This window comes from Heterocephalus glaber, unplaced genomic scaffold, assembly GCF_053883595.1.
Source record: "Heterocephalus glaber isolate CG9 unplaced genomic scaffold, H.glaber_assembly_v1.0 deba00001481, whole genome shotgun sequence".
NCBI lineage: Eukaryota > Metazoa > Chordata > Mammalia > Rodentia > Bathyergidae > Heterocephalus > Heterocephalus glaber.
Genome location: NW_028258317.1, coordinates 44,819,539 through 44,839,661, shown reverse-complemented (window position 1 = coordinate 44,839,661; position 20,123 = coordinate 44,819,539). Strand labels below are relative to the sequence as shown.

General features: G+C 42.0%; 2 protein-coding genes across 3 annotated transcripts in view; one reads left to right on the top strand and one right to left on the bottom strand.

Moving 5' to 3' along the window:
• The window catches only part of Gldc (glycine decarboxylase), a 203,077-nt gene that overhangs the window by 162,480 nt on the left and 20,474 nt on the right, over window positions 1–20,123 (bottom strand). The gene's annotated exons all lie outside the window — the stretch shown is intronic.
• On the top strand, window positions 2,547–13,577 carry LOC106008823 (spermatogenesis-associated protein 31D3-like). Its single transcript, XM_013069705.3, has 4 exons — window positions 2,547–2,817; window positions 9,396–9,444; window positions 9,993–10,053; window positions 10,305–13,577. The coding sequence occupies exons 1-4, from the start codon at window positions 2,677–2,679 to the stop codon at window positions 10,474–10,476; spliced, it is 423 nt and encodes a 140-aa protein (XP_012925159.1). The 5' UTR covers window positions 2,547–2,676; the 3' UTR covers window positions 10,477–13,577.

Sequence of the window (20,123 nt, the reverse complement as noted above, 5' to 3'; positions counted from 1 at the left end):
AAAATTCTCAAATGTTAGGTGATGCTTGGGGCAACATAATCAATGATCATTTTAAAAAATATATGTATTTTTTAAAAACGTGTAGAAGTTGCATGGATGGAAAGCATCAGTATACCCTTTATCTAGATTTATCTGATATTAATTTTTTTGGTACTGGGGATCAAACTCGAGTCCTTGCACATGTGAGGCAGGTGGTGGATGTTATTAATGCTTTGACCCATCTGCCATTTATCTCTAGACTTCCACCCCCTTTCCCCCTTCTCCTCCCTTTGTCTATATGTGTGTGTGCACATACACACACACAAATTATATAGAGAGGACAGACACACACACACACCAGAGTCCGCTAAAAAAATGTATACACACTTCAGGAAAAGAAAAATAGTATGATGTTTTTTCAACAAATGGTGTTACCTTCCTATAGGGGACCCTAGAGGATGTCCTAGATTGCAGAAAACCCACTACACTGTGGCCCTTTAGAGAAGAAATTGAAAATGCATGTGCAGCAATCTCAATGACCAAAGTTACCCAAGCAGTAGTTCACCATACTAATAAATACCTGGAAGCCAATGGCCACTACTTTGAGCACCTCTTGTCATTGTAGAGGCCATATATATCCCTGAATATTTGAGAATATATTTTGTAAAAAAAAATGAGACAAAGATTCCTTACTCTGCAGAGCAGGCATGAACAAACTATTTCAGGATACACATCCCATGGCTGAAATGCAGTCTTGTCACAAGAAGCTGTTTACTTCACACTGATCATGTCACAAGTGCTGTCTACCCCACACCAAAAATAACTTATTGTCCAAGCTTCCCAAATGTCACAAACCTCGACAACCCTCGGGTCAGCAATCACACAAAAGCTGCCCTCCCTTTGACTGTTCTGCTGTCTCACACAGTCTATACTTCAATAAACTTCTTTCTGCCTTATCTACTTGTTATAATTTATATCTAAATATCCCCCAAAGCCTATGTGGTCAGGTGGGGCTTCTGGGAGTTGATTGGATCTGTCCACTGATGAGTTTACAGCTAACTGTGATGTTGAGAGGCAAAGCTTGGTCAGAGGAGGTGGTCACTGGGGGTAGGGTCTGGAAGGGTCTGTTGCCTTCCTCCTCCCTTGATCTCTCTCCGCTTCCTGCTGCCTGCCGTGAGCAACCGTCCCCTGCCCTGCCCCTCTCCCATGCCACCCTGCCTTGGAGCCATCTGATGATGGTCTGAAATCACTATAAATTGTGAGCCATCCCTATAAACTGTGATCCAAATTAATCCCCTCCTCTTAATTTGTGGGTATGGGGTATTGTGTCCCAGTGACCAGGGAAGTAACAAAGACACCACTCTAGGTAAATTCCTTTATTGCTGAGTCATCAGCCTTCTGTCTGCTGTCTTAGACAACACATTTCTTACTTATGCATTTTCTCCTTGAATATTCCATTGTGTCCAGTAAGAAAAGGATATTCTCTTACTCGATTATGACCAGCAACTATATATGTGTGTGTTGGGGGGGTGAGCTACTGCTGAGCTTATTTCTGGTTTTATAGAAGTGAACAGAACACTGTGATAATTTAACACATGCCACTGGAGGGATTTTTCTGAACAGATCTACTGCAGTCAAGGAAGGCAGTAGAGAGAAGGCAGGCTTAAAGTGGGTTTTGTTATAGGTGGGCAGTGGAGGCAAAGAAAGGGCCTGTGTTACTGGTGCACCACGATACAGAAAGTACCTAAGGCAGTCAACAGCTCCACTGAGGGCACACAGACAAGCAATGGCAGGAAATGACAGTTTACAGTCTAAATAATGAAGCCTTACAGATTGTAAATTTTAGGGCCAGGGATTTAGCTGATTTAGCTCAGTGGTTCCAGCACCTGCCGTACAAGCCAAAGGTCCCAAGTTCAATCCCTGGTACCAAAAACAAAACAAACAAACAAACAAAACAATATTAATAGCTGCTGGGAAGGAGAGAGGGTTAGGTAGGGAGAATGAGGAGGCAGCTGGGTGGGGTGCTACGTGGGAGGCTAGATCTGAGACCAGTCTATGAGATTCTGAAAGAAACAGCTGCTAGAAGATGTTTGTTTTCCCTGGGTGGGCTGTAAGCTTTCCCCCTCCTGAGTCCTTGGTATGGGCTGCTCTGCCCTCTCACAAGTGTTGGTGAATGTGGATTATTACCAGGAACTATGTAGGTGTATGTGGAGGGGTAAGTTACTGCTGAGACTATTTCTGGTTTTATAGATGTGAACAAAACACTGTGTACGGGGAAAGTTGCAGGTGAGGACAGAGTAGATTTTGAAGTGTAACCCATTGGGCACAACACAATTTCAAAGATTGTGTGGAACCAAAAGGAAGGTCACTAAGCAGAAAAAGCCTCCCAGAACACCTAGCTAACGTTGGATTAAGTAGACAATGTCAGTGAGGTAGGTGCATGGTATATAATAAAGGTGGGCGTGCAGGGAAAAGTGTGGGGATCTACCGGCCCTGGACTGGATCCCTCAGCTGGGCTGGGGGATGGGGAGGGCTGTGGATTCCTCTCCCACAGTGCCCCTCCCCCACCTCCAGAACCTCTGCCCGACGCTGCCCTCTGTGAGGTGGGCCTGGAACGGTGGTGTGGAATGTGCACTGTCAGCGTCCAGCTTCTGATGATGGGCACCACCTTCTGTGTGTGAGGAGCCTCACGGTGGAATGGATGAACTGCAGTTTGGCTTCCTGGGTATTCCTGCCCTTGACTGCCTTTGTGGGTTGGGGTTCCTCCTTCTGTCTCTGTGCTACCTGAAGACAAACCCATGTTTCCCAGTATTCTGCAATCAGAGAGGCCTCCATCAGGTAAGCAAGCCAGAGCAGCGCAGAGATTTTAGATCTTGGTTTTTTTTTTGTTACCAGGGATCGAACTTGGGTCCTTACGCTTTCAAGACAGGCGGCGGTAACCGCTGAGCTAAATCCCCGGCCCTCTTGCTTGTTTTTTAATACATGAAGTTCAAGGCTTTAAATGTCACTGTAAGCACTGCTTTTGCTGCACTCCACACATCATTGTAAGTGGTATTTTCATTTAGTTTCAAATATTTTTAATTTTCTCTTGATACTTCTTTTGATCCATATGTTCACAGTATTTTGTTGTTGTTGTTGTTTTGTTTGTTTTGAGACAGGGTCTCTCTATGTAGTTCAGGCTATCCTTGAACTCCCTATATATCCCAGGCTGGCTACCAAAATTCTCCTGCCTCAGCCTCCCAAGTGCTGGGACTATAGGCATACGCCACCACTACTGGGTCCACTCTTTTATATTTGTTGATGTACAGTTTATGGCCTAGAATGTACTGTATCTTGGTGAGTCTTCCCTGTCAGCCTGAGAAGAAAGCCTATTTTGTTATTGTTGGATAAATTATTGGACAAATATCAATGATATCAAGTTAATGTCTGATGATAATCAAATCAAATATATTTTTATTGATTTTCTTTCTGCTGAATCTATCAAGTACTGATAGAGACTTGAAGTTTCCAAAAGTAGCATAGATTTAAGGCTCTTTGCATTTCTACCTGTTTCTGCATTTATACATTTTGACACTGTTGGTAAATATATACATCTTGAGAATTGTTATATTTTCTTGGAGAATTGACCCCTTTGTGATTAAGTGATGTCACCTTCATCCCTGATAATTTTGCTTATATTTAATTCTTAAATATACTTTGTCTGAAACTACTATATTTTTTGAGACTGAGTCTCATTGTGTAGTTCACCCTGGTTTGAATTCACTGTGTAGCTCATAGTCTTGAACTTGAGGTGATCCTTCTGACTCAGCCTCCTGAGTGCTGGGATTATAGGCATGTGCCACCACGCCTAGCTATAAAACTACTATGATGATGCCTGTTTTTGTTTTTACTGTTAACATGGTATATTTTCCTATATCCCTTTGTTTTTTCTGGGTCTGTATATTTAAAATTACTATCTTCTAAATAATGTTATATGCTGGTTTCTCTGAAGTTCTGTCTTTTAAGTGAATTTTTACCATTCATTTTAAAATTGATTGTTTAAAAAAATTTTTAATTTTTAATTTATTTTTTAGTACCAGGGATTGAACTCAGGACCTTGTGCTTGCAAGGCAGGCAGTAGCACCACTGAGCTAAATCCCTGGCAGGGTAAAATTGACTTTTATATAGTTAGATTAATATGGACCATGTCTGTAATGGTTTATTATTTATTGCATCTGTTCTTTTTATCTTCCCCTTTTTTTCTGTGTCATGTGATTTTTAACAGGAGTTCTGTTTTTTTATTTAGATGATATTTTGTATTAGTTTTACTTGTATATATTTAAGGTAGACCATATGCTTTTTAGTACCCTTTCCCCTACATCCTCCCATTACCATTCTCCACCCCCCTGCCCTTGGTAGCCTCTGTCCTCTCTGTTTCTATGTATTCAACTTTAAAAAAAAAAAAAAGATTCCATACACATAAGAGATCATGCAGTATTTTTCTTTTTGGTTTTTTTTGAGGCAGGGTCTCCCTTTGTAGTTCAGGCTGCCCCTGAACTCCCTATATAGCCCAGGCTGGCCTCAAACTCACACTGATCCTCCTGCCTCAGCCTCCTGAGTGCTGGGATTACAGGCGTATGCCACCACACCTGGCTAGTATTTTTCTTTCTGTGTCTGTCTTATTAGACCTAGAATAATGTCCTCTAGGTTCATCCATGTAGTTCCTAATGCAGGATCTCCTTTTAAAAATATGACATAGGTAGCGGTATAGATTATCACAATTCCTTTATCCACTTATTTGTCAATAGATACTTAGATTTTTCCATATCTTGTCTATTGTGAATAATACTGCAATGAACATGGGATTACAGGTATGTTTATGATGTTCTGGTTTTATTCCCTTTGGATATACTTAAATTTTATTTTGTCTGATGTAAGTATAGTCATTGTCTTAGTTACTTTTCTCATCACTGGGACAACATACCTGACACCCACAAGTTAAAGGAGGAAAGGTTTATTTAGCTTTTGTAGAGGTTTCAGTCCATAGCTGGCTCCAAATCAGGGTGCTATGGCAAAGGGGCATGATGGAGGAAAAACAGCCCATGGCAGGGTAGGCAGGAAGCAGGAAGCAGCAAGCAGCAAGCAGCAGCAGCAGCAGCAAGTCTCCCTTTATATTCTATCCAGGCTACCCCACACGCTGGGTGGGCCTTCCCATTATCCACATCCAGAACTATGCTAAACCAATTTAGTTATCATACCCCCTAATCCAACATCGCAAACTCATGATTCAGCCACCTCCCAAAAGCCCCACCTATGAGCACATGTGGCTTTAGGGGGACATCTAGATACAAGCCATAACAGTCACCTTTGTTTTATTTTGGTTACCATTTTCATGGAATATCTCTTTCCATTCTTTCATGTTTCAGCCTATATGTGTTCTTAAAGCTAAAGTAAGTGTCTTATAGGTAGGATAGAATTTGATCTTTTTTTGTTAAATCCATCTAGCCACTGTATGTCTTTTGATGGAAGAGTTTAATACATTCAAATTTGAAATACTCATATGTAAAGATTTATTAATGCATTTTAATTGTTTTCTGTTTTATAGTTCCTTTGTATATATCATTGTTCCTTTATGATTTCTTTTTCTTTCTTTCTTTCTTTTTTTTTTTTGGTACCAGGGCTCGAACTTGGGACATTGCACTTTTTGAGGGAGGCAGCTGAACCACTGAGCTAAATCCCCAGCCATATGATTTCATGTTTTTAAAAACATCTTTCATTTTTCTCTCTTCTTTTGGCTTATCAATCATTTTTTTTCTTTTAAAAAGTGTTAGCAGCTTCCCTAAAGTTTGTAATACACATTTACAAGTAACCTAAATCCACTTTCAAATAACACTATGCTGCTTCACAGGTAGTACAGGTACCTAATGATAAAATATTTCCCCATCCCTGCCTCCCGTACCTTTTAATATTGCTGACATTCATTTTACTTATTCATATACTATGATCGCCCATGTGTTATTATTATTGCTATGTCAACTAAGAATAGGAAAAATAAATTTGTTTATCATTATTTATTCCTTCATTAGTTTCCTTCCTTTCTTTACACAGATTTGAGCTATCATTTTCATTTCACCTGTAGAGCTTCTTGTAACATTTATTGTATGGCAGGTTTTATAGGTTATATTTAGATGTCCCTCCAATGTCTCATGTCCTCATAGGTGGGGCTTTTGGGAGGTGGCTAGATCATGGGTATGTGATGCTGGATTAGGGCGTGTGATACTGGGATTAAGGGTGTGTGGTAACTAACTGGGTTAGCATAGTTCTGGGTGTGGATAATGGAAGCCCCAGTTTGGATGTAGGTGGCACCAATCAATTGATTTGTAGCCTGGATGGAATATAAATGGACAGAAAGAAAGCAGGCTTGCTTGCTGCTGCTGCTGCTGTTTCCTGCCTTCTGCTTGCCACACCATGGTCTGTTTCTCCTCTGTGATGCCCTTCTGTCATGAAACCCTGCCTTAGAGCCAGCCAATTATGGACTGAAACCTCTATAGACTGTGAGTTAAATAAGGCTTTCCTTCTTTAACTTGTGGGTACCAGGTATTTTGTCCCAGCAACAAGGAAAGTAACTAAGACAGCAAGTCTGCTGATAATGAATTTCCTCTGTTTATGTTTAAGAAAAATTTTCTCTTTCACTTTTGAAGGATTTAAAAATATTTATTTCTATAGGTTTTTTTCTTTTAACACTAAATACTTCTCCCTACTCTTCAAGCTTGGATACTTTATGATGGGAAGTCCATAATTCTTGTCCTTATTCCTCTATTATCAAGCTGTTTCCCCCACTTTTTTAATTGTTTTAAAATAATCCTTTGGGCCAGGGATTTAGCTCAGTGGTTCCGCTGCTTGCCTCTCAAGTGCAAGGACCTGAGTTCGAGCCCTGGTACCAAAAAAAAAAAATCCTTCGGTTTCCTTTCATTTGCTTATGCTATCCCCAAGTACATATTCTTTTTTTGGTTTGTTTTGTTTTTGGTACTGAAGATTGAACTCAGGACCTTGGGCTTGCCGGGCAGGTGCGGCGCCACTAAGCTAAATCCCCAGCCCCAGATTCTTTATTATTTTTATGTACTTGGTATTATCTGAGCTAATATATTTCATGGTTAACTTGTTGCTGATTTTTAAAAATGCTTAGCATGATTACTTCAAATATTTCTTCTACTTGTCTTTTCCTTCTCCTCTGAATATCAGGCATATCTGTCACATACATTTACACGTTTAGAAACTGTCTCATACTTCTGAAAGTTCTAGGAGAATCTGGGTGTCAAAAAGCTTTTAAATTCTTTTTTTTTTTGCATTTTAATTTGCAAATACTGGTATACATTCAAACTCCATTTTTCTTCTCTTGGCTGTGTGTAATATATTGATGAGATTATCAAAGGTACTCTTCATTTGTTTCTTTTTTATTTCCAATATTTCCTTTTGATGTTTTTTAATAGAATTTCCATCTCTTTAGCTTTTGCATGTGTTCTTGCATGTTGCCTAGTTTACCCATTAGCATCTTTAGCATGCTAGTAATAGACTTTTAGATTCCAAGCATAATTCCAAAATTGATGTGATGGCTTTAATGCTTGCTTTATCTATTCAGACTTCTTTTCCTTGTCTTGTAGCACGCCTTGTGACTTTTGTTGTTGTTAAAAGCCATGCATGATGTATTGGGTAATAGAATCTGTGGTTCATAGGCCTTTAATGCTAAGATTTATGTTAATCTCACTAGGAATTGAGTGCATTTAATGTTTGCTGTGGCTATACCTGACAGAAGCTTCAATTTCCTCTAGTGACCTTGTTTTCATCTCTTTTAGTGTCTATAGCTTTCCCTCTTTCCCTAAGGTCTTCCTTAAGTAGAGGGTAAACTTTTTTTTTGGTACAGTACTGAGTACTACATCTCCAGCTCTTTTTAGGTTTTTTGTTTTGAAATAGGATTATGCTTATCACTAAGTTGCCCAGATTGGGCTAGGACTTGTGATCTTCCCACTCCAGGCTCCCACACTGCAGGGATTACAGTCTTGTACCAGCATGCCCAGCCCATGTTATAACTTTTTAAAGTATTATACCTGGTTACCATCCTGGAACATTTTTAATGTGGTGGTAAGCTGTGGGGGCGAGGATGTGACTAAATCTCATTTTTTTGTGGGCTGTTTCCCTGGGCTGTGGTGTTCACCAGTGTTTCTCGCTTTCTTCCCCATACCTTAGGTGAGACAGGAAGGCTAGAAAAGGCTGGAGTAAGGTCACTCCCTTCTCTCATGTGGGTTAAGGCTCTGTTGCAGATGTCCCCTTCTATTATGGAGAATAATCAAGGTACATTCAAGGACATCCCTCCCCTCTTCCTGTCAGAAATAGGCGGTTTTTCTCATGGCTCTTCACTGTGAGAGCTGGACTAGGATCCTGCACAAAAACCCCATGAAACTGGAATCTCCCTAAAACTGTGACTCTTGGAACTTTTTCATTCTGATGCTAGCACATCCTCTAGAAGTTCAACGAAGCATTCATTTAAGTGTTCTGGCCAGTTTATGGTCCCGTGTGTTTTGCTCCAGGTAAGCTGATCATGACTATGATCATCTTTATTCACCTTCTCGGGTGGTTTGCCCAGGGAATACCATTCTCTGATGGCTGCAAGAAAAATCATTTTCAGTTTATTTAGTTTTCAAGTTTCTTAATGGCAGAAGTAGAGCAAGAAGTCTGTCCTCTGAGGACAATTCTTTATTTTCCTGTTCCATTTGCACACTTCTAAATGAGTCTGGAAGGCCCAGAAAGACACCTGAGATGGGAAACTGAGGACAAGACAGGGCCTCACTCCTCCAGGGCGAGAAACCAGGCAGGGATAGGGGTTCAGGGAGGACAAAGGTCTCCGCCTGCAGCTCACAACCTCTCTATCTGGGTGTGGTAGTGGGTTCCAGGGTAAAATCATTACCAGGGACTCAGTGTCCTGATCAGCTTATAGACTGTGGTCTCAGGAGGAGAAGTCTCTGCTGATACTTGATGGTGAGCCCCAGTCCCCTGTCAGGCGTCCTTCACCAAGCTTGCCTTCCTGTTGGGCTGATCCGGAGAGCACTGGGACCTCAGAGCCTCTGAGTGGACCTGGAGCTCGAGCTCTGTCCCCAAGACATGGTCCTCTGAGGGGCCACAGGTGTGACCATTAGCTTCAGACTGCACGAACTCCTCCAGCAGAGAACTTCCGATGGAGAACATCAGATAAACTCCACCGAGTTTCTCAAAGAAGGAAAAATTTTAAAATATTTGATCACCATTGAATGATAATAAAAGGATGAAAACATCTGCTGATTAAAATGGAAATTACCTTATTCTTGGATAATGGAAGCCTGAGCTTCTTAAAAAGAGGAGTAGAATTCTGTCCCAACCCTTCATTGTATTCTTTTTGTCCTCAGCAATATGGCAGAGCCAAGAGGAGGAGGAGGAGAGGGAGAACATTTAAAGGTAGGTTTCTCCCTGCTTAATGTGACCTTTCCAAGGAAGATTCCTCTTATTGCTCTCACGAGGTCCCAAATTCTTGGCCTCTGAGGGTGTCAGCTAGAAAGGAGAGGCACACGGGAAGGCAGTCACAGCTGAGATGCTTCTCAGAGTCTGGGCTCTGCCACCAAGGTTATGAAGAAGTGACTGACCTGGGCAGTGGGTGCTGCCCTGCAGGTGACTGTGAGACATCCAGGAAGGACACTTTGTCGCTTTGGAGTCAGATCTTCTGTCTCCTGCTACTGTGTAAAGTACTTTATTCCTGGGTGCTCAGACTCCTGTGGCCACTGCTTCTCACAGGGTTGTTCTGAGCATCCCATGGCATTACATATGGGAAGGGAGTTTATAAATAAAGCCATCCATGCAAACGCTCTTCCTATCATCCTTAACCATCTGACCTTGTCTACCCATTCCTGTGACTTTGTGAATTTAATACTGTGTTTCCCATAAAGAGATTCCTGTGTGAGGTCTATGATTCATTCCCGTTGCTGTAACCTACTGTGTAACCATTCCAGGTTGGAGAACTTGCCAGAGAGAAGCAGAAGAGGGGAGGAAGTTGCTTGCTGCTCTCAAAGGGTGGGTTCTCATTTCATTTCTTTCCTGGCTCCTTTTTTTCACATGTTCTATGCTCCGGGGGATGGAGTGCGGCCTCTGCCAGTCAGAGAGGGGCAGCTGGACCGGCAGTGCCCAGTATGTGAAGGGAGACCGGGCACAGACGCTGCGGTGTGTGGTGTGGTCAGGTTGTGGGGCGGTGTGAAGTAGCCCAGGAGGTCTTCCTGTCCTCGTGCGGCTCCTGGAAGGACCTCTGTGCTTTCTGTCTCCTGCAGCCCCCTGGGCCAGCATTACACCATACACTTTCGACAACTGCTGTGTCCAGACCTGCTCTGTGAGGTGTGTAACACAGCAGCAAAGAAGGTGCGGCGGCTGTCTCCGGCAACCCCGGAAGATGCTGCGATCTCGTTGGATTCCACGGTTCGGCGGTGGAGTCCTCCTCTTTAGGCGTCTCCGGGCTCCCGCACACCTGCTGAAGACGGTCCGAGGTGTGGCTCTCAGAGATCTTCAGCACTTCACAAAGGCAAAGCCGGCGCTGGTGTGACGCCTGAGCGGAGGGCGGCGCATCCTCTGCCAACAGCGCGGCCCTTGGGAACACGGAAATAAAAAGCGTCTTCCTCTGAGAGTGGGAACGGTCTCTGGGCTGCACGGAAGGTGCAGTTTTGAGGAATCCCAAACACATCTTTAGGAAAAGGAAGCCTTTACTGTAGCACTCAGTGTGGTTGATTTTGCCGTATTTTGCTGCTAAAACCTGACCAGTTCCTTGTAGGGAGTGTGTCAGTGATCTTGTCAGCCTTATTTTGGGGTCCTTCCCTTCACCATTCTCAGATGTCCTTCATTTAAAACATTTTATATTTTCATTAAAGTTTTTTACTCTAAAGGCTCTCAAGCCTCTTCAAAGTTAGAAAAATTTGTAAAATCTAGAACTTAGCTGAGATGTCATTCATTTAAAACTGTTACTTTTTTCATAATTTTTTTCAATTTTTTATTAGTACATTTGCTGTACGTAATGATTCCACTCCTTGTGGGGACTTAGTATACATGTACATAACACATCCTGAGAATTTTTTTTTGGTACCGGGGATCGAACTCTGGTCCTTGTGCTTGCGCAGCAGGTGCCGGAACCACTGAGCTAAATCCCCGGCCCCTCACATAACACATCTTAATTATTTTTTTATTCTCTTCCCCTTTTACTCCCCTCCCTCCGTCTTTTGGTCCCCTTACCATTTGCAAAAAGATCGGTCTTATTATTTCCTACTATCTTTTATTTTGCTCCATATTTATATTTTGGGTTTCTCATATCAGAGAAACGTGATACTGAAGCTTGTATGTCTGATTTATTTCACCTAAAATTATGTTCTCAAGGTGCATCCATTTTCCTACATATAACTAAAGTTTTTCCTTCTTTATGGCATAGTAGTACTCCATTGTGTACTCCACATTTTCTTTATCCATTTACTTGTTGATGGACATGCAGGCAACCTCCAAGATTTAGCTAATGTGAGTTGTGCTGCCATAAACATGAGTATGCATATATTATTGTAATGTGATCATATTCCTTAATTCTTTGGGGAAGATAGCTAGAAGGGGAGTAGGTAGGTCAAATGGAGTTTCTAGTTTAGGTTTTTTGAGGAATCTCCGTAGTGGTTGCACTAGTTTACATTCTCACCAACAGTGTAAAGGGTTCCTTTTACCCCACAGCCTTGCCAGCATTTACTATTTGATTTCTTCATGACAGCCATTCTTGCTGGGATAAGGTGGAATCTTGGTGTTGTTTAATTTGCATTTCTCTAATGGCTGGAGATGTTGAATTTTTTTTTTTTTTTTTTTAGAGTAGGAAAAATTTATTGGGAGAAAGAAAGCTTCTGCCTAAGAGAGACAGAAGGGGGACCTGCAAGTGGGTTGCCTGCTCACCCCACTTTTCAAAGATGTTTTATACAGCAAAGCCATGTGGTGAGGCAGGTACAAAGTGGAACAAAACTATAAGACCCAATGGGAATTTACAAGGTGGGCATGAGGTGGGACAAAACCATGACCGACCAATACTATTACAGGTACAGACACCCAGGTAATATTGATTCAATGGGGGTCAAATAGGGGAGCAAGACACATAGCAAGTATATAAGGATTTTCAATAAGGGTGGGGGTCAGGGATATTTCCTGAAAAGGCTGTGTTAAGATGTTGGGCCCCCACTCAGGTGATTGATATCTATTTAGAATATCAATTACTGCTATTCATCCTACATGGGTGAATAGCACATGGGTGTGGTAGTTTCTCTTCTTTTGCAATTTTGGCCTTTAGTGAATGTATCTCCACTGTCCTCCACGTTGGCTCCTTGACTGTCCTCCATGTTGGCTCCTGGTGGGCTGGCCCTGTCTAACTGCCTACAATATATCTAATTAATTTACCTTTCTGCAATATTGCCCTCTCTGAAGAAGTACGCCTAACTCCTGCGAAGGGGCAAAAGACGAAGCCTGTTCTGGCTCCTTCCAGCTGAAGAGGGTCGTAGTTGTGATCAGCAGTTAGTTACTCTACAGAGGGTTTATCTAAAGGCCCTCAATAGGTGCCAGGCATTGTCAGCTTGGTAGCCATATAGCTTTGAGTCTGGAGGAGACAAAGCCAAAGAAATAGTTAAGACTACATAGGCCAAATTATAAGGTCAGCAGGATTGTTATGAATATAGCCAACAAGGATTTCTACCAGGAGGAACTAGTAATAGCTTCCCACAAAGAGGATAAGGAGATGGTCCAGGGGACTTCAGAATCCAACATAGAAGTTGTATTGCATAGTTTAGCAGTCGGATCGAACTCAGGACCCTATGCTTGCAAGGCAGGCGGTTGAACCACTGAGCCAAACCCCCAGCCAGAACATTTTTTCATTTATTTATTGGTCACTTGTACTTCTTTTTCTGAGTAGTGTCTATTCATTTCAGTTGCATATATATAATATATATTATATATAATATATAAATAAGTTGCCATATATATGTGGAGAGAGGGAGAGGGAAAGAGAGCACATAAAATAGAGGATAGATAAATAGGAAGTAGGGAGAAGTCCAAGTAATTCCCCAATTATCTATTCAATTGTTTCAAAAATACTATAAGATACATGCCAATTTGTTTCACTTTTACTACTTTTTTTTTTTCACTGAAAATTTTTCCTTTTGTTTCTTGTTTGTAAGAGGGAGGGTTTTTTTTTTTTTTTAATTTGTACTGAGTAATATTTTGGCCATTCTTTTAAGATTCTGATGCATAGTATATTAACCATTGTTATTCTCTATTTTGTTATAAAGGGTTTTTTTCACAGAAGAGTGTTTTGTATTCTTTATTGATATCTACTTGGGTTACAATAAAATAAAAAAATTTAAAAAGAATACTTTGTAAATAATGATAGTTCACCCCACCCCATTCCTGCTTCAAGTAACTCACAGCTGAGTTGACACTAGAGGGATGTGGAGGGAGTAGCGTTGCTACTGTGAACACGGAGTGGCTGAGGCAGGATCCGGGGCCGTGGAGAAAAATCTGCTATGGTGCTTTGCTTCACCTGCGAAACCTGCTGTCGGTTTGACGATGATGCCTCCCTGTGCATGAGGGCCCCTTTAGGAAAGGAAAGAACCCCACTCAGGTAACCTCCTCGGGATGGCTGGCTTGATAGCACTACTGCAAGACCAAGGGATCACTTGGTATCCCAGTAGTAGGAACCGTCATGAGGCAGGCACCCAGAATTTATGGAAAAAAATGAGCAAGGACGTAAGGAAACCGTAATGATCAAGTCAGGAAGTAAGGTTCAGAAAGTGTTATTCCTGCCCATGTTCCATCCTGGTCCTTCCTTCCACCCAGCACTCCCTCACTTAGCACATTTCCTGGGGGCTAATATGGACTTTTGAGAGCACCAAGCTACCATTTCTCTAAAGAAGGACAAGGGTTGGTCTTTCAGTGCAGAGACAACACGAAGAGGACGTGTGCAAGGCTGCTGTTGGAAACTCATTCTCTCTGAAGAGGCTGATTCTGGTTCTTGACTTCCAGCCACGCAACATTTACATCAAAATTATAGTGGCTTAGGTGTATATCAGTTATCTATTGCTGCATTGCAGGTACCAAAAACAACCCCAAAACAACCCTATAGTCTCACAGTTTCTGTGGATTGGGCACCCAGGCAAGGATAGCTGTGTTCTCTGCCTCAGGGTTTTCTCATGCGGCTGGAATCCTTGGTGGCCAGTCGCACCTGAGGGCCCAACTGGGAAGGGTCACTCACTCTTCCACGTTCACTTCTGTGTCTGCAGACAAAGAATCTGCTGGAGTGAGGGTGTCCTCACTGGCTGTGGTGGCTACAAGTCTTTCCTGGTTCCTTGCCTTGTGAGCCTCTCCATGTAGCAGCTTGAACCATCAAAATGAGGAAACGAGATTCTGGTAGAAGAGTTTTGCTACTTATAATTTTTTGTACAGTAAAAATTGAAATGATGTTCCGTCTCCTTTCTCTTATGGTACTACATAGAACCACGTCTCTAAGTTGAACCCAAACTCGGAAGAGAAGGATTTACCCAAGTATATGAATACCAGGAGACAGGGTCATCAGAGCCTTCTTGAAGCCATTCTACCACAAAGGTGTCTTCTTAGATACCCCGTTCAGTTCACTGAAACTGTGTCCAACAGTGTCAAATGCATGCTCATGCTCATCCACAGCTACATCATCAGGGCCATGGTGGTTGGTAAGCAAAACATGAAAGAGGTCAGACTATTATAGACAGATGAGTTAGGTAGAAATATTACAGGCAGTCAGATAGGGCTAGGTCCTCAAGACAGTGAGGACACAGGTGAAACACACCACAGCTGTGGCCAGAGACGTATTGGTTGGAAACCAGGCCTCAAGATAAAGACAAAATAACCAGACTTAGATACTCCCTAAAAGAACAAACACTAGGCCTAATGAAGTCTAGAGAGACATCAGTCACCCCAGTGGGTGACCAGAGACCTCTGGATCCAGTACTTCTTAGGAGAATCTTTCCATCCACGCTTGTTATGTGACTTGTTTCCCAATTGGACCACTATTAGCTAAGTGACTATACTTGTAACCTTATTGGATGATCATGGCTGTGGCCCATGTTATAACCATGTGGGCTTCACCCTATAAAACTCCCCTGGAGAGTGGGGTCCCCAGCTACTGACTCGGGTCCCCTCCTGCCCCTTAGGAGCTTTCCTATCAATAAATACCTTCCTACTCTTAACCTCCATTGTTCCTAGAATTCATTCTTCAATTTTTAGAGAACAAGAGCTTGGCATATCATTCAGCTAACAGGTTGGGAGATATAATATTTCATATTTCATCTCAAGTATTATTTCCTATATCAAGACCACTAAAAAGAGAGAATGTGGTGCAGAGGTAAAGGTGATGTGGAGGCATCATGAATGGAAAAGTGAAAGCAGCCCTTAGAATCACCTGACAGATCACTGTCAAGTATTTAGCTTTCCTGGGAAGGAGAAATTAAGCACAATGGGTCTCATCTGAGCTCCACCACAGTCTCCCCACTGTGCCCTCACCCCACACCACAAGCCAAAAAAGCAACTTCACCTTATGAGGAGGTGGCCAGGCCCATTAAGAAACTAAGTGCTACAGGCTGCAAGGTTGACTCTGCTCTTACTAATATACTCAGTACAGTCCACCTACAATGTCAAATTTGGCAGCTTACACATCAGAGTTAAGACCCCCCTAGTGGTGCAAATGCCAATTGTGGGAACTCGAGCATATAAATCCCATTCTGGGATGTTTCCCATGGGTTCATGGCCCAAAAGACGACGTGAGGCTCAGAGAGGCTGAGTGCCTGGCTTGGAGTAACATGAAATTATGTCCAGGGCCAACATACTTGTTCTTATTGAGAGGATTATTTGATAAGTTGGAGAGACAGAATTCACACTGAGAACACCCAGAAAATAAGATATCTGAAATGAGGTGGCCACAAAAGCAGTCTCACCTGGTGATGAAAGTTTATCAATGCTCCCCTGTGGGAGGGCCTTGTGCTGACAAAGACAAGAGAGGGTAATTTCCTCTGCAGGATTTCTTGACTAGGGACCTGTCCCGCTTCAGGTGATCTTTATTCAAAATTCTGTTCAGGCTTTCCAACATTTTGAAGTACATATCTTCTACAGTCGGCAAACTGATGACATAGGGGGCTAGCAGGGAAGAGGGAGCCAGGAAGAGGGAGCTTCATTATACAACGGACCCTTGCCTTATAAACTCGATTGGTTCCTGATGGCTGGTCGTGACTCAAGTTGGTTGTAAGTCAATACAGTTGAGATCTGGATGTTTACCTGGGTACTCACTATAGGTAACAAGAGGCAAATGAATCTTTCATTAATCTAATTAACTCAAGTTGTTTGTATGTCAGGCTGGTCATAATTTGAGGGTCCACTGTACAGTGATGAATGATTTGGATGTAAATGACAGAAAATACAATTCAGGTGAATCAAAGCAGGGAATCTGGAAAGTGGTGGAGTAAGGCTGGGCTGAGGCAACAGTGACTCTGGTGATCAGATGATGCCATCAGATGCCTCTGAGTCTATTTCTTGGTGCTATCTTTTGGCTTGCTTCATTGTAAGATGTCATAGCTGGTGAGTTTATAGCTGCATCCTCCACACAGAACATGCAGGGAACATGCCCTGCTTCTCCCGCTAGTCCCTCTGAAAGTCCCCCTGTGTCTTGCGGTCTCCAGTTGGGTAACATGCCCATCTCTGATCAATCCCTGGTGTGAAACGTGGAGTGCTCTTGTTGGCCACGTGTGAGGCACATACCACTCATAAAATAAGAATATTGGGGAAAGACAAGTCTGCTCACACTTGTTTTGAAAGTGAAAATGGGGAATGGGATGAAAAAAGAGATTAGGATGTGTTATGTACAATGCACCAACTTCCCATTATGTACTACACACGTGTGCTAATAAACTGAGAAAAGAGGCTATTTCTGTGTAGTGTTGTAGACACTGAGACATTCAAATTCTTCAGAAAACAACAACCTTTATCTAGAAGTTCATCTAGTCGTGTTCATATTCTTGGGCTTAAAATGCTACTTCTGAGATGGTACCCTAAAAGTATATTCTGAAGAAGATAAGAAATTCCGCATGGAGATAGTCATCATAGTACTAGTGATCAAATCAGAAAGGTGGAGGGCATTATGGCCAGCTAGGAGAGAATGTTACACAAAGAGTGGTACACTTACACAACAGGAGCATTATTAAAGAGCAACCACTTTTTCTTTCTTGGGTTTTTGAGATAGGGTCTCAGAGATAGGGTCTCACTATGTAGCTATGTAGTTTAGGCTGCCTTGAGCTCATTGTGTATCCCAGGCTGGTCTTGAACTCACAGCAATCCTCCTGCTTCAACCTCCTGAGTGGTAGGATTACAGGCATGTGCAAGCACACCCGCCTTCAACAACTTTTACAAGGAATATTGAACAACATGCAAAAATTATTACAGGGTTCAGTTTGAAAGAAAGTAAGATACAACATTGAATATAAAGAGTAGGATCAGTTACGTTGAAGCTTATATATAGAATAAAAGTGAAAAATACCATAGCTGTAGTTGTCTTTGTGTATCTTTTTTTTTTCCTCTGACATTCTGGATTTTATTAGTGAAGAGCAAGCAATCAAGAGCCAGATTTCCTGTGTTCAAAGCCTAGCTCAATTACATACCAACTGTGTAGTCTTGGTAAATTATTAAGCCTCTTGGTGTATCAGTTTCCTAAACTGTCAGAGCTCTAGTAACAGGCACAGACAGAGGACACACGTGACTCTGGGTCCTTGGCTCCTTGGCTCCTTGGATGAGTGGTCCAACACTCCATGGCTCTATGTAGATACTCCTACTCTCTGGGGATCTTTGACCACCCATTCTGAGAGGTATTCAAATACCTCCTATAAGCTAGGCAAGGAAGAAAGAGGAGTTGTCTGGGAATGCCCTGTACTTTCCACAAAGTTTGGCTGTGAACCTAAAACTGATTTAAAAGATAAAGTCTATTAAATAAATGAGCGTCATGTATGCTTTTATATTATGTGTTGCTGTAATGTATGCTTTCAAGGCAGAGACCTTGTCTGGTTTGTTTACTGTCTCTTCCCTGGCACTCAGAATAGCACCTGTCATAGAGTAAGCACTCAGTAAACACTTATTGAATAAATAAATGACAGGAAACCTTTGTTATTTTAATCATCAGGTAAGTGACAGGACTTTACTGGTGTGTTTCTGCTCTTTATAAATCATCACATTCAAAAGAGACTGGAAGCCCTCAACACTGCATGATTATTGACCATCTTTGGCCAACTTACTACACTGTGCTTCTACTGCAAAGATTTTTAGTTAAGCAATACTGTAACAATTTATTGATAAAGAAACAGAAAAGTTAAAATAAATTCTCCCAATCCTCCCAGCCACCAAGTTTCAGAACCAGGATTCAAACTTTGGTCTATGTGGTGACATAGCTCAAGAACACTACTGGTACTAGGGATGAAGTCAATGAACCAAATTAATTTAAAAATCTTGCCATTTTTGTTGAAGTCCCTTGTCACCAAATTATAGGCAAAGTTAAGTTATTTAGATTGGGTGTAAATGTTGAAAAGTACATTCTTAGGAGGAAAAATATTGAATTATTAAAATTGATCCAATTACCTAATCACTGAAAAATGCTAAAAACTCTCAAGAGTAGTGACAAACATTTCAGGAATTTCTTCTGGCCACTTACTGATTTAGCCACTACTTTATTTCTAGCCATTGCATGAACAACTTAGCTCTAAGTTGGATTCCCAGATGCCTGTTAACCAAATGTATACCTTTTCCTTCATGTGCCTCCTTTTCTTTGAAATAATACCTATTTTATAAGGCTGTGGGAACTATGTATGATAGTAGAAAAACATTTAGTGCATTCCCTGGCAGCTTAGTAGGCCCACAGTGAATAGGAGCAATTCTACCATAGTGAAGTTAGCTCAGAAATCTTCAGTGGTTTTGTGTAACCCATAAGCAATAATTGAACAATTATCCTCACATAATGCACCACCCTTAAGTATAAACTGATATATTTGTAATAGTGAAATCTTCACAATTTGGTTGTCATTTTTGACATTGCACCATCTCAGCCATATCCTTATCCAGGTCTTCCTCTAAGCTAGAGCTTGACAAAGCTTTCTTCCTGGAGAAGGTGGAGAAACTGAGTCTCCATTTTGATACACAGGCTATCTTAGGAAGACTTCAGCATTTTCTTCAGGTTGAGAACTGGACCAGCTTGCAAAGCACTAGAACTTTTTATGACTGACTTTTAAGCAACTACCTAACAAAGAGGAAAGTAATGGAATTAATAATCCTTAAAAAGCCAGTAAGGCACAGTCCTATGAGGAACCCTATTCCGGTGAGATGGAACTGACCTCTGGAGCAGACACCTGGCCCCTTGGCCCGTGGACACATGGGGTGCAGTGCCAGGGCTCCTAGTTAGAAATCCACCCAATTCCAGCCAGTGGGCTGCTTCTCTCGGTGGCTCAGCACCAGCCAGCTTGCAGGCCACAGGGATAGGTGTGCTCTGGACCCCGGGTGTGATCTCCACTTGTGCCCTCAGTGAGCTGGTGACAGCACTGACCACTGGGAACCTCGCTCTGGTCCTTGGGCTTCTCTCTGATATTCCGGGATGGGGCAGGAGAGGACAGGGAGGGTCTGCCACTGATATCAACGAAGGAGTCACATAAGGGCACGGGAGTGGGCAGAGGGTACTACTGAGAAAGGCAGCAGGGAAATGGAAAGGTGTAGTGAGAGAAGGAAAGTATAAAATACTCTTGGTTAAGAGATGTATCAATTTTCATTTTAAAATCCCCAAACCACACAAAACTCTAGTGGACAGTGGCTTATGGCTTCTAAATTCTCAAAATGGCAAGCTTTTAACATCAAATGTAAGAAGATATACAAGCATGTCTTTCTCGTATTCCCTGCAATGCACCAGTAAAACTCTTCCTTCTTTATAGCTTATTAATACTTTACAAAAAACAAACAAATGAAAAACAGCCTGCTGTCAAATCTGGCACTGGAATCAGATGGGGATGGAGTGGGATTTTCAGTTCACAGAAAACTCC

What these genes read in the sequence shown, in the direction of transcription:
- LOC106008823 (XM_013069705.3), top strand. Translation starts at nt 2,677, where the DNA reads ATGGATGAACTGCAGTTTGGCTTCCTGGGTATTCCTGCCCTTGACTGC. An exon ending in ATCAGAGAGGCCTCCATCAG is followed by an intron (nt 2,818 to 9,395) that starts GTAAGCAAGCCA and finishes TTTTGTCCTCAG; the next exon opens with CAATATGGCAGAGCCAAGAG. An exon ending in GAGAGGGAGAACATTTAAAG is followed by an intron (nt 9,445 to 9,992) that starts GTAGGTTTCTCC and finishes TAACCATTCCAG; the next exon opens with GTTGGAGAACTTGCCAGAGA.